The 13,887-nt window shown below is 36.4% G+C and overlaps 2 protein-coding genes and 2 long non-coding RNA genes across 8 annotated transcripts; 1 reads left to right on the plus strand and 3 right to left on the minus strand.

Annotated features, from left to right (window-relative positions):
* Window positions 1-1,031: 1,031 nt before the first annotated feature.
* On the minus strand, window positions 1,032-4,284 carry LOC111472368. Of its 4 annotated transcripts, none has more exons than XR_002715409.1 (4): window positions 3,871-4,284; window positions 3,435-3,543; window positions 3,241-3,332; window positions 1,032-1,397 (listed from the first exon to the last, which is right to left on the minus strand). It is a non-coding gene; the product is annotated as an uncharacterized LOC111472368 (long non-coding RNA). The 4 variants fall into 4 exon arrangements; XR_002715410.1 differs by lacking the exon at window positions 1,032-1,397 and having other exon boundaries at window positions 1,416-3,332; window positions 3,871-4,033; window positions 4,128-4,284; XR_002715408.1 differs by lacking the exon at window positions 1,032-1,397 and having other exon boundaries at window positions 1,416-3,332; window positions 3,435-3,540.
* A 69-nt stretch (window positions 4,285-4,353) lies between these two features.
* Window positions 4,354-8,649, minus strand: LOC111472377 (ABC transporter I family member 10). Its single transcript, XM_023118060.1, has 7 exons — window positions 8,605-8,649; window positions 8,161-8,363; window positions 7,850-8,021; window positions 6,777-6,863; window positions 5,585-5,710; window positions 5,372-5,494; window positions 4,354-4,680 (listed from the first exon to the last, which is right to left on the minus strand). Exons 1-7 carry the CDS (start codon window positions 8,647-8,649, stop codon window positions 4,468-4,470), a joined length of 969 nt encoding a protein of 322 aa, XP_022973828.1. The 3' UTR covers window positions 4,354-4,467.
* Window positions 8,650-9,800: 1,151 nt separating this feature from the next.
* LOC111472367 (cation/H(+) antiporter 15) lies at window positions 9,801-13,724 on the minus strand. The gene is made up of 3 exons (XM_023118051.1): window positions 13,453-13,724; window positions 11,780-12,772; window positions 9,801-11,103 (listed from the first exon to the last, which is right to left on the minus strand). The coding sequence occupies exons 1-3, from the start codon at window positions 13,669-13,671 to the stop codon at window positions 9,850-9,852; spliced, it is 2,466 nt and encodes an 821-aa protein (XP_022973819.1). The 5' UTR covers window positions 13,672-13,724; the 3' UTR covers window positions 9,801-9,849.
* LOC111472369 lies at window positions 10,032-13,887 on the plus strand. 2 transcript variants are annotated; one of them, XR_002715412.1, is made up of 4 exons: window positions 10,032-10,170; window positions 10,384-10,922; window positions 11,021-11,199; window positions 13,722-13,887. It is a non-coding gene; the product is annotated as an uncharacterized LOC111472369 (long non-coding RNA). The 2 variants fall into 2 exon arrangements; XR_002715411.1 differs by having other exon boundaries at window positions 10,054-10,170; window positions 10,320-10,922.

The following is a 13,887-nucleotide window of genomic DNA, read 5'->3' on the forward strand; positions in this document are numbered from 1 at the left end:
AATTAGTCTAAATAAATATCAATTGAGGTTTTGTCAGCATATTAATGATTTTGTCTTCTGCTCGAAATTTAAGGTAAATTGAGAGAGAGAAAGAAATCGATTGGGAAATTGGGGTTTTAACCCAACTCAAATGGAAAATTGGGTTTTTTAATTCAACTCAATCCAACTCATGCATGTTTTTAGTGATTTGGTAAGTCCGTTGAAGAGTTGTTTCTCTAATAGTTTGGTAAGTTCGTTGCGGACGAATATACCATAATGTCTTTTGCAAGAACTTTGTATCTAGTAAGTGAACATCAAGCTCCACATGCTTGCTTCTTCAATGGAAAATGGCTAGAGATTGTGCACTAAAGTTACAACACTAAATGATAGATAAGTCCAATAGGTTTTCATTGATTTCATTCAATAATTAGCTTTACATGCTAACGATCAATATTATGATTTTGTGATGATCTTGCTACTACCATGTAATTTAGATGGCCACAAAACCAAAAATTCTCCAAAAAAAACACAACAGACCTTCTAACGTCTAGATTCACACCCTAATTAGCATCAGAGTAAGAATTAATTTGTAACCGATCTGATTTAGCTATATTGAAAATTCTTATCTATGATTTTAAACTAGTTCTAAAGGATGTAAAAACAAACTAAAGTGCATATTTTTTCATCATGAATAGCTAAATGAAAGAGATTGGGTATAAAAAGAGTTAAATTTTGAAGAACCTAAATGTGATTTTGCATTTTTGTGAGAGAGCGGTAATTTTTACCTAAATTGCAGTAAAAATGTGCCTATAATATAAGATAACTAAGACCAAATCCCTTTATTCACTGTAATAATGTTGAAGACAACTCCTCACAGTTTTCAAAAGAAACTCTATGCCTTCTAGTCTCTAACGCCCAAAAGCATAGGAAAAAGTAAAAGAGAAAAACTTCGACATAGTATATGATTCTGGTCTATATCTACCTCATAACCTTGTTGCTTTGAAATGCACTAGAGAAGGGTAGCATGGATGAATATAAAAATACTCCGTAACTAGCCTCATTTGCTGGAACAAAAGTGTTGTAAAGATTCAAGTCATAGATCTTGATACTTAATACTCATCCGGCTCTAAACATTCATGCATAATAATTATCTTGAAACATAAAGGTCGTATTTCTAGGCTTAGCTAGTCTAGGTGTGCAACTAGCTATTTATTTGCTTAACCAACTGAGATACATACGTGGAATAATCATAAAAAACTCACTGCTACTACAAGTTAGTCAACGACCCTCTAGAGCTTCATCATAGTAACCTCATAACATCATAAACACGAGAGCAATGACCTCGTACCTGAACCAACAAATAACTTCTAGCTACTTCAGGCTAGTTGGCATCCCTCTAGTAGTCTCATCATAGTAAGCTAAAAATACCATAAACATGAGGAGAGAGGTCACGTGTCAGTACCAACTAAGATAAATATGTGGGTTGTGTATAAATAACTCATCACTAAAGCAGCCTCGTCATAACAACCTAATAACATAAAGAGGCACATACATAATCATAACAGAGTGGCAGGAAACAACAAAGCATGCTCATATCTAAGCTCTATATAGAAATTCATGTGTCATGCTACAAGGGTTTGAAGACGAATGATCAACAATAGATTTCATTCCTATATTTTCAACAGGGCAATAGGTTGTTGGGCGTTGCTTGTTGCTAATCAACGCCAAGATTTCGGTTTTCCCTTCTTTTTTTCTTTTTTCTTTTTTTTTTTTACTACAATTTCTTTCCTCCTTAAAAGCTTTCATCCCTAAAAAAATTCTAGTTCTTAAACAACTTTGGGTAATTGGTCTTTATTTCATCTTCTCATTCTCAGGTTGCTTCAATAGATGATTCTCCCATAATACTTTTGCTGGTGTCATCTTCCTCTTATGCAAAAAGTCTTTATTTCTCTCGTACAAATTTATGTTGACCTTTCTGCATAACTCAGATCTTCCCTCAAGTGGAATAGATCCAAGTATATAATATGTGATGGGTATGCTATATATCTACATGACATAGAGACATGAAACACATCATGAAATGCAGCCATAGCTGCAGGCAGTGTCAAACAATAAGCCAAAGGCCCAATTCGCTTCAAAACCTCAAATGGCACGATAAATAGCGGGTTTAATTTTCTTTTCTTCCCAAACCTTAATATCCCTTTCACAAGTGCAACCTTCAAGAACACGTGATCACCAACTATGAACTTCAAATTTTTTCTCCTTGAGTCAGCATAGTTTTTCTACCTACTCTATGCAGCTCACATTCTCATTCTAATGTTTTGCACCGCTTCGTTAGTAAAATGAACCAACTTGGGTCCTAAAAGTTTGTGCTTCCCCACTTCGTCCTAAAACACATATGACCGATACCTCTTCCTATAAAGAGCCTCAAACGGTGTTATTTGAATAGTTTCCTGATAACTATTGTTATAGACACTCTATCAACTACAAATGAATATCTCAACTACCTACAAAATCCAATGCATAGTCCCATGACATGTCCTATATGATTTGATGAAGTTTTTACATGGCTCTAAGGATTGAATCATTTTTTTAATACAAAAAATGAAAAAGTATGAAAATTTAAACCTCAGGCTTAAAAAAGAAAGTAATATATGTTAATTACTGCTAAGTTATACTCATTTAAGTTAATTATTATCTATTTATTATCTATTTATAAATAGCAAATAATACCAATTTGCAATCAATTCATGGATAGCAACAAGTGGTGCCCACATGAACTTCGTGATCCAAGAGGATCAACTTTGTAAAAGATGAGATTACTATTTATGAATGCAAATACTTTTATGAATATGTAACCGATGAAGTCAATAGAATTTATTTGACCCATATTTTAGTGCCACCATAAATAACTCAGTGTAATTATATTTATTCAGAGAGAGAGAGGAATTACATTGACATTAACGGTAAAACATAGAAATATTAAAAATTGTATACTAACTTTGCTTTTAAAAGTAATTTGAAACATCTAATAGTTCAATCTTTGGTTCATCATATTATTTTGTTGAACTGTAGTTTTAGATGAAACTGGTACACAGAATTAATTAAACACTAACAAATTAGGTTGACACAAGAAATAACACAAGTTTCAAGTATAAAAATCTATTTTCTAAAATATAAGGGAATGATTTGAAAAAATGTAAGATAACTTGAATATAAGATGGCATGCAGTTAATCAAACTCAAAATCAAAGAGGGAAACCTTGGATGCTTTTCTAAGAAAGTGGTGATCCATGTGCCACTCTCTCAAGTTGAAATTTGGTGACAAGTCCACTGCTTTAGCTGCAGCCATAGCTGATAAATATATAATGCCAATGTCAGTGTGGAAGGCATTTGAAGGAAGAAAGAAAGACAAGAAAACAAACAAACAAAAAGTTTTTCTGCACAAAACATCACCTTTTTATACTTTTCATCAACCAAAGGATGTTGCAGAAAACCACCAAAGATGAATCACCGTTCCAACTATTAGGACTTTGAAGAGATTTTAGGATCTTCAATTTCCCTTCTGACAAATCAAAACAATAGAAAAAAGAGAATTTGTAATAGAAATTTATGTATTTGGATCATCAATCATCATTCACTAGATTGTAATCTCGGTTGAGAAGATTATAATAAGAAAAGATCAATACAAATCTCATAAGCTTCCTTGAATGTATATCAACTCATCGAATAGATCATTTGTAAATTTACTTGTAACATGAGTTCCAGTAGACTTCTTCTAACACCACGATGCTAGCTTCAAGAACCTCTTCACTTGGACTTATAACAGATTTATCTCGAGCTCTAAGGCGATCTTGAAGGTATATCAACTCATCGAACATTTGTAATTTACCTGTAACATGAGCTCCAATAGACTTCTTCTTAAACCACAATGCTACCGCCTCGATGTCACACCACGATGCTAGCTTCAAGGACCTCTTCACTTGGACTTGTAATGGATTTATCTCAAGCTCTAAGGCGAACTTGAACTTGTGCTAAAATCAAACCTGATTAATCTTCAGACTCCACAAAAGCACAAACAGCCAACAAAAAGTATTCAACCAAATCCAGATATATGCAAATAAACTTCAAGAAGCCAAAATATTGTACCTGATAATATTTCATATGATATAATACTTGGCATAAAAAAGCGCATAGTATATCAGAAGGTAATTGCCATAAAACATATGACGTTACAGCCAATATATAGCGGTTGATATATCCATCAAGGTTAATTACATGGAAGCAGAAAAGGAGAAGATAATATAAAAACAAAGTTCAATAAGCAGAGGACTCGAGTGGTATAGTCAGAGTATGACCTTTCTTCATTATGTAACGAAATAATGCAACAACTGAATGATTTTATTATGGAACTAGATGATACAAAACTATATGCTGCAATGTTATAATAATGCAACAAGAAAAACATCAATTGAAAGAAAGATGACAGTCACGAATAGTAAATACGCTTGATATAATCTGATTGTTTCATTTTGATGAAACTTTGGACACTTTCCACATCACCATGCATGATGACTTTCCCGTCTTCCATGTAGATAGCGCCATCCGCATACTCGAGTTCTTCTAAGCGATGGGTCACCCATAATGCTGAAACATCTTCAGAATTGTGCAAAGAACTCCTAACTGCTTTGATCACCCCCATCTGTTTTAGAAAAGAAAATGTTGAAAAAGGATAACAAGATAATAGGATAGACACAACCTCAAAAAGTGAATAATTTGTTCAAATTTTATTTTGGTCCTCAGACTTTCCTACATATTTCGTTTTGTCTCCTAAAATTTAAATGGTCTATTTTAGTTTCTCTATCTTTAAAATGTTCTATTTTAGTCTCCATACTACATGCAATTTATTTAGAAACTTGATACTACATTAATTTATCTTTAATAGTTTAACAAGAACTCTATTGTGCATAAAAAGGGCTATTTTACTCCTTATTAATTTGTCATAATAATAAGTACTTCAATTTGTTAGGAAGCTTTAATAGTACATATGACTTCCAACCCTTGCTCGTGTACGAATTTAAGGATTAAGTAAATGAAGAAAACGTGTGTCTGTATCAAGTTTCTAGTAAATAATTTATTACGCTCATGACCTACCCTACGAATCCCTAGAAAAGTTTAACCTATCTAATTGAGGTTTTAATTAATAAATTTTCAACCTTAAACCATGAACCAAATTTTGAAGGATATCTCTGAACATTCCAAGCCTATCACATTGGCCGCCTAGGGAATGGGTGGAGACCAGATTTGTTTGCTATCAGCACAGCATGTCAAATTCTACCATTGGGATTATGTGATGGAACATTCACAAAATCTACTTGTATGATATGAAATACCTGATCCTTCTCATCGAGGAATGTGGTCAGTTCATCTAATAGAAGCACTTTACATGCTTCAGCCAAAGCACCAGCAATGGCAACCCTTTGCTTCTGACCACCACTCAGCGTTTGAACGGATCTCTGAGGAACAAGAATTAGGAACTTTCAAACTAATTTCAGCTGTTGTTTATAACTTCCTATTTTGATAAACTACAAAACTATATGGCTTGCCTGAAGGTAGCTGGACATGCCAACCGAGCTCAGAGCTTCCAGAACCCTTGATTTAACTTCTTCATTGGTCAGATTTAACTTACCGAGGCCAAATGCAACGTCAGCTTCCACAGTAGGCATCACAACCTGGCAAACAAAAGAATTATTTGCAGCAAATGTTCACTACAACAATATGTGCAAAAAGAAAGATGATAAACCCGTACAGCTTGTTTATTTGCAAGAATGCATATGCATGTTTGAAATTCAATAAATTTTCTCAAGCCAGCAACTTTGTGCTTTCTGTTTCTATCATCTTATAAGGATATATTTTAGGTCAAATTTCAAACCTAATCCTTGAATTCGGTCGTGTTGACACTAAACTCTCAAAAGCTTAATTGTATTCCTAAACTTTTTTTTTTAATTGATTTATTAAGTTCATACCCCATTATTATTGGTACTAAAATATTAACATAATTTACAATTTGGATAAAAAGTTGTAAATGACATGACAAAAGGAAATATGTCAACTAGATAAAATAAGGATAAAGTAGCATAAAAATTTGGTGGGACGAGCAGCCTATAAATAAAAAAAAATTGACCCACCCGAACTTGTTATTCAACTAGTCCACTCTCTCATGCTAATTGTTGCCACATCATGTTAAATAATTACTCCATTGTCTAGTCAACATGCCCAATCAACATTTAAGTAACAATGTCAACAACAAGAATTAATCAAACTCAAATTGAAAGTTTAAGATGCAACACACCCTATTTTTTCAAAGATGAAAGTAATCATGTTGAGTCAGTAATCAGTCATGTATTTTTGCATTCATATCTCATAGTTACAGAGTTCAAACCCTACTTTTGCTGTACTTTTCCTAACAAAGTCCATTCTTCAAATCAATGGCATTAAGTTTTGATGATGGCTTCACAAATAGAATACAGAAGTCCTCTAGAGGATGGATGAGCTGACTATAGCTAGTTAGTAGTAACTAATATAATAACTTTCAATGTGGCTCGGATGCAAAACCAACTACATCAAAATAAACCAACAATCACTTCAAGAGCAAAAGGCACACAGTTAAAACAAAACATATTTACTTACTTAAAAAGAGGAATTGTGCCATAAAAGTAAATTCTCTTCCAAGGGGTTAAATTCAGCTGCAATTTTATCATATACCAGTCGAAGGTTAAAACAATGAAGGAAGGTAACCTGATAATCGGGGTTTTGGAAGACAAAGCACTTTGGCTTCTTGACGTATACTGCACCAGTTGACGCATTCAAAAGACCAGCCAAGACCTACATAGGTGAACACATCGAGGACTTATAACTTGCATCATTTTGATCTATTGAACTACAAAAGTATGGTGACATATTAGGGCCCATTTGATAGTGGTGTTAAATTTTGTACTCTTTTGGATACTAAGAAATACGAGTCGCAATACCCAAAGAGTTGTCTCAATAAGAACTTGAAATGTAAGAAGATGCTCTCTAAAGTCAAAGGTTCAAGCCCCGGCTATAAACATAATACATAACATCCTTATTATCTCTCAAAGCTTGCATTAGAGTAGATGGAACCTCCACAGAGATTAGAGTGACTTCACTATAGTATGAAAAATACAAGACAGTAAGGATTTTCGGCATGTTTGACAAATCACGTTCAGATCAGAACAATTTTTTAATTTGTTTCCAAAACTGTTAAATATGGAATTTGATTATGCTTTTATGGGTTTCTGTTCTTCTCTTTATCAGTTTCTTCCAATTTTCTGCTTCAGTTTGGTCAGAATCTTCAGGTTTGTTTGGAATTTCTTTTCAGCCTCCAAAATCAATTTTCTTCAGCTCCTCCCTCCTTCGATCTCTTTTGCTTGGAGCTCAGCATTCTCGACTTCTATTTCGGTGTTTTGGTAGGATAATTTTTTTTTCTTTTTTAGAGAAATGTTTTAGAATTTTTTGGATAATCCTACTTGGTTGCTTCTATTTACTCCTTTGGGAAGCTTTCATCCTTTAAGCATTGGTCTCTTTTCATTAATTGAATGAACAATTTTCGTTTCTTATTAAAAAAAAAAAAATGTTAGTGCAATGCACAGCGAAGTCACTATTTTCTCTTCTTTTGTTTTTTCTTTTAGATAATAGTTATGAAACATGTATGGACTCAATTTTATTCTAAACAACAGAAAACTTCTTTCAAAGAGGGAAAAAAATGTTCAATCAGGCCTCTGTATCACAATCCAAATCCTTCGAATACAGATTACGGAAAGGGAAACGTGAGTGAATCCGGATTGTACCTTCAAGAGAGTGGATTTTCCACAGCCATTAGGTCCAAGAAGCATCCAAAACTGTCCTGACGGAATCCGGAGTGAGCAATCCCTAAGAATAGGCACAATTTTGCCCTGCCTCGTCGTGATCGAGAAGGTGAGGTTGCGGCCCTCAATGGCTATATTTTCAGTAAGATTTGCCCTGCATACACACAAACAGACACAAGAATCCAAAAAAATAGAACGAGAGCAAATTAACGGAAAGAAAATATGTACAAGAGCTGAAAATGGAATAGCATTGACACAATGAAGGAGAGAGTTGATTAAGAGAGTGATGGAACCTGGAAGGGGAGCTGGAGAAGAGCGGGGGACGAAGAGGTGGCGTAGTAGTCGGAACGGGATTGAAAATGGAAGTCTTCAAAAGCATGCTGCTGCAAAAATGGTGGACAAGAAATTCAATTCTTCGTAATGGAAGTCCTTGAAGATTGTAATCACCCAAGAATTTTGTTGGATTCTCGATGGCAGAAGAAGCAGAACTTAGCCTCTACACCTTTTCTTTTTTTCTTTATTTATTTATTTATATATTAAATCCTCTCCACAATATTATGCTATGATCATTCCCTAAATTAACCGATACGAGACTTTCATCATCCAACACCTCCTCTCAAACAAAGTACGTCTCCCCTTAATCGAGCCTTGACTCCTTTAGAATCTTAGTCATTTTTTACTGACTTCGAGCAGGCTTGACTTCTTTTGAGTCCTTTGTTCGACATTTGAGGATTTACCAATCTGTTGGCACGACTAAATTTAGGGCATGACTCTGATACCATGTTAGACGAACACGACTCTCCACAATGGTATGATATTGTCCACTTTGAGCATAAGTTCTAATGATCAAAGTCCAACATTGGCTAATTTAAGAAATGATCATGAATTTATAAATGAGGAATACTAACTTCATTGGTCTTACGTCTTGGGAAGCCCAAAGAAAAGCCAGCAGCCCTTATAGTCAAAGTGAACAATATCATATCATTGCTCGAGTCCGGGGTAGAAATGTCTCGCCCCTTTCTACATTTAGAGAAAGTAAGGAATATTTTTCGAATATTCTTCATCACAGTCCCACCCTGTTTAATATATATATATATAAATATGCACTTTTTTTACTATATTAAAAAATAAATTAGTTAATTTTCATGTTAAAAGACGGTGTAATATTAAAATTTGAAAATTTAAATCGATAAATATATATTAATTTATTAATATTTTTATACCATTTTTAATGAAGGTTATATTTAAAATTGAAAGCTTTAAAATAGCTATTTTTTTTTAAGAATAATAAATGAGAAAAAAAATTATACATGATAAATGAGAAATAAATGAGAAATTTTGTAATGATGAAAAATAAAATAGGTAGCGGAAATAGAGACGAGAAACGTTTTTCCATCCCCGCTCTGTCCTATAAACATCCCTACCGGTTAGTACTAAGAAACCCTGATATTTCTAGGTTTTTTTTAGTCTATGCTTTTAAAAAATTCTCAACAGGGTTCAAACACGGCCTCAAACTTGACTCAAGTTTGATCCAAGCTCATTTAAAAATCAATGTTTGACTAAGTCAGATTGATCTATGTTAATCGTGTTGGATGATGAAAGTCCCACATCGGTTAATTTAGGAAATGACCATGGGTTTATAATCTAAGAATACACTCTTAATTGGTGTGAGGCCTTTTGATGAGAGCTTATACTCAAAGTGGACAATATCATACCATTGTAGAGAGTCGTGTTCGTCTAACGGGGAGGCGTGCTTTGTTCGAGGGAAGGTGTTGGATGATGAAAGTAGAGTCGTGGAATCATTCAATTAGAACAAAATTTGGATTGAATTTTCGAACTAATCCATAAATATATCATGGGTCAACCCAAATATGAAAACTCAAAGAATCAATAGGCTTTAGGGTTGATCCACTTGGAGGTATCTGTAAAAGTAGCTGTAGGATACTATAATGCAATGATCATGTACTGTACATATTTTGAGGTTATGAAGGAGAATGTTGCCGCAAATTCGTGGATCTCAAGCTTTGGAAGGGCTCGCTTGGATCTTCTTCGTCTCCATGATCCGCCATAATTGCTGCTCCGAACTGTTGCACTACCAAAACTGAAGTCGTCGCTGCAAAATCCGACGAAGCTAACAAATCGCCGATTGCTCCAAGCTCTGGACATTCGCTCCAGTCTGTGAGTCCCGCGGTGAGAGGCGATATGTGAGATTCTCCTCTCCCCACGATGAACAGGTCGTGAGCATCATCCATTGATCTTATGCCTGCTACTGTCTCCTCGCCGTTGTTCGAGACTTTCTCGTTGTAAGATATTGAATCGTTATTTGAGTTTTTTGTTCTGAATTCCTTTATGAGTTCTTCGTCCAGTTTCCTCTCTCTGTCGGCTTCTGTTTCTGTAGTTGAAGCTATTAATGTGTTATCTTCTGGTGTTGGTTCTGATGCTTCTTCTCCAGCGATGAATCGCATTACGATTAAGCTTACTCGCGGATTTTCTGACATTCTCCATGCGTATGATAGGGCTTCTCTATCGTCTTGTCCCCCGAAGAACAACATTGTTATGTTATAGTGACATTCCTTGTTCGATGCGACTCGATTCGAGCCGTTTAAGCCTCGATCCACTAGGATTCCGACGGAACAAGGGGCATTGGCTAACACATTTTGGTTGACCAATCTAAACGCTGGATTTGTGGCTTCCATTCCTCCATCCACTGTTTGTTGCTTGTGGAATGGGATGATTATGAAGGCCACACGTTTATCCTCGGCTAAATTGCAGATGTCTTCGTGCATTGTGGAGTAGGGGGAAATGGCTGTGAGCGGCTGAACAGAGATGCATTCGACGTGTTGCTCGTAGTTCTCGAATGCATTGATGATATGATCTGATTGAGCTTGGGTTCGATTTAGGGCAGGGCGACCTGATTTTCTGGTGTTGTGGACAATGAGCATGGCAGAGGCTCGGCCTGTGAGTTCGACCAAGTGTAGAACGTAAATGCAAATTGGGGATCTTTTGGTTGGGTTTGAGGCATCAAGGAGGTTAATGATCGTTGGCACATTTCGAGGTGTGTGGATGCAAACTAATACTCTGAACTCTGAATCTGGTTTCGATGCTTGGATTGTTCGTTTCTTATACGGTAGAAACCTTCTTGTTGGCCTATAGATTATGGTAACTACAGGCGTTATTATCCCAGTCATAAACAGGGCTACAATCACCATAACTGTGAACGTTTTATCATCCAACACCTGCATATTATGTTTACATTGATACTTTGGTGAGAATGGCCTGAAAAGAGGAAAAGGAAAAACAACCCAACTTCTTCTATCTGCAGAGCATTCCAGGTTAGTATGCATTCATTATTGTTGCTCATGTGTTTAATATCTAGGATAATGGGTGCGTGCGTGGTGGATAGCAAGAGAAAACTCAACCCTAACTTATTAGATTTATAGGGAATTTCAGCTCAATGTATGTTGTTTGTGTTTGGAGGGACAGTATTGTTGAGAATTGTTGGAAGAGGAGTCCCACATCCGCTAATTAAGGGGTTGATCATGGGTTTATAAGCAAGGAATATATCTCTCGAAGCCTTTGGGGGAAGCCAAAAGCAAAGCCACGAGAGCTTTTGCTCAAAGTGGACAATATCATACCATTGTTGAGTGTCGTGATTCCTAACAAAATACCATATCATTATGAAGGGTCATGATTCCTAACAAAATATTATACCATTGCGGAGGGTCGTGATTCCTAACAAAATATCATACCATTGCGGAGGGTCGTGATTCCTAACAAAATATCATACCATTGTGGAGGGTCGTGATTCCTAATAAAATATTATACCATTGTGGAGAGTCGTGATTCCTAACAAACTATCATACCATTATGGAGGATCGTGATTCCTAACAAGCATGTGTTGAGAGGGTTTACCTTTTGGTCCTTTCCGACATTGAGGATGATCATTTCAATAAGGCCTTTGGTGTTCATAAGCAAGCCTAAGGTGACACCTTCTCGATAGGACATCTGATAACAAATGGAAGCAAGGAGAGTTCCAATGATTTTTCCAGCAAAAGCAAGGAGAGTGATCAATAGAATAGCTACCCAAGAGGTTGATCCTTCTATGCGATTCACATTAGTCTTAAGCCCACTTATTGCAAAAAAGAGAGGGAGAAGAAGCCCTGAAACAAAATCCTCAAGTTTCTCAATTAAAGCCACCCCAAGTGATCCATTTGGGATAACCAAACCGAACACAAAAGCCCCAAAAACCGAGTGTGTTCCAAGGGCATCTGTAACAAACCCTGAGATCATAACCCCTGTGAGGATCAAACATATATAGAACTCACTGATACTTTCCCCTTCTGGAGTTTTTCGAATTATCCACGAGATCAAGGGTCGAACGATGAAGATACAAAACAAAACAAAGCCTGTACTTGACAATATAACCCATAAGGAAGCCATAGATGAGGTATCATTCTCAGATAAGGCTATGGCTATAGCTAAGAGAGCCCAAGCACACATGTCATTGAAAAGGGCAGAGGCCATAGCCATCCTTCCAATCTCTGAGTTTATCAGTTTAAGCTCTGCAAGAATTCTAGCTAGCACTGGGAAAGCTGTCACGGAGAGCGCAATACCAAGAAACATAATGTAAGTGATGTTCAATTCCTCATCTGTTTTGTGCAACTGGAGTGAAAAGGCAGCTCCTATGCTGAATGGAAGAATCATTCCTGCTACAGCTATTGCCATTGCCTTCGACCCAGTTCGACGAATCACTGACAGATCCATCTCCACACCAACCAAGAACAAAAAGTAGAGAAGACCCACGTTGGCCATTGTTTCAAGCACCATTACACTTCTTAAAGGAAATACTGTGTTGGCAAAATCTGTACTCCTCCCTAGAACCGAAGGCCCCAAAATCACTCCGCCCTGTTACACACAGAAACGAAGTTTAAAGCTCCAAATGCCGTCATCAATTTGAACAGAGTTAGTGTGAGGGGTTAATGGGGAATCCTACGGGTGATCATAGGTTCATGAGTAAGAAATATATCTAATATCTACATTGGTAGGGGAAGTCTAAAGCAAAACTATGAGAGCTTATTCTCAAAGTGGATAATATCATACTGTTGTGAAGATTCGTGATTCTTAATATATATCAAAGTCATGCCCTTAACTTAGTCACGTCAATAAATTCCTCACATGTCGAACAAAAAAGTTGTGAGCCTTGAACGTAAAGTCAAAAAGGAACTCAAGTGTCGAATAAAGGGTGTACTTTGTTCGAGGGCTCGAAAGAAAGGAGTCGAGTCTCAATTAACGGGAGGCTGCTCGAGGACTTCATAGTCCTCAGGAGAAGTTTTATGGTGTACTTTGTTCGAGGGGAGGATTGTTGGTGGGGAGTCCCACATCAGCTATTTAAGAGGATGATCATGGGTTTATAAGAAAGAAATACATCTACAACGGTACGAAACCTTTATGGGAAATCCAAAGCAAAGCCATAAGAGTTTATGCTCAAAGTGGACAATCTGTTGTGGAGATCCGTGATTCCTAACCGATAGTACAGAGCGTGGAAATAAAATGACAAGTAATTTAGATAAGTGATCTTAACTCACCAGAATTTCAGAGATGACTCGAGGTTGACGTAAGGGTTTTAAGAGGAAAACCAAAGTGCGAGTCATCACAACCACCATTGTTAACTGTAAGATGAAGAGAGGGAGAGAATAATCAAGAGGGTTGTCGCCTTGCCACACCCCATTTGTTGTGATCATGCTAGGCGCATAGCAAACGATTGTATCGCCTGTGCTATTCGCTATCGAAGCCTGTTCATCCATGTCTTCTTCTCTTTTGCTATTCACCTCTCTTACAAACCCACCATTAACAGGTTCTTGATGAAACTTTGGAAGCTGTACGAGGAAGAACGTGAAACTTTTGAAAGAAAATGAACCAATGAACTGTAAATGCTTAGAGTTTCATTGGTTTGCTGTCTCTGTTACCAGCGAGGACCCAGCTTATCTGATTGGGTAAGAAGAAAACAGAACAAGAAATAT

This window comes from Cucurbita maxima, unplaced genomic scaffold (genome assembly GCF_002738345.1).
Source record: "Cucurbita maxima cultivar Rimu unplaced genomic scaffold, Cmax_1.0 Cma_Scf00070, whole genome shotgun sequence".
Classification (NCBI taxonomy): Eukaryota; Viridiplantae; Streptophyta; class Magnoliopsida; order Cucurbitales; family Cucurbitaceae; genus Cucurbita; species Cucurbita maxima.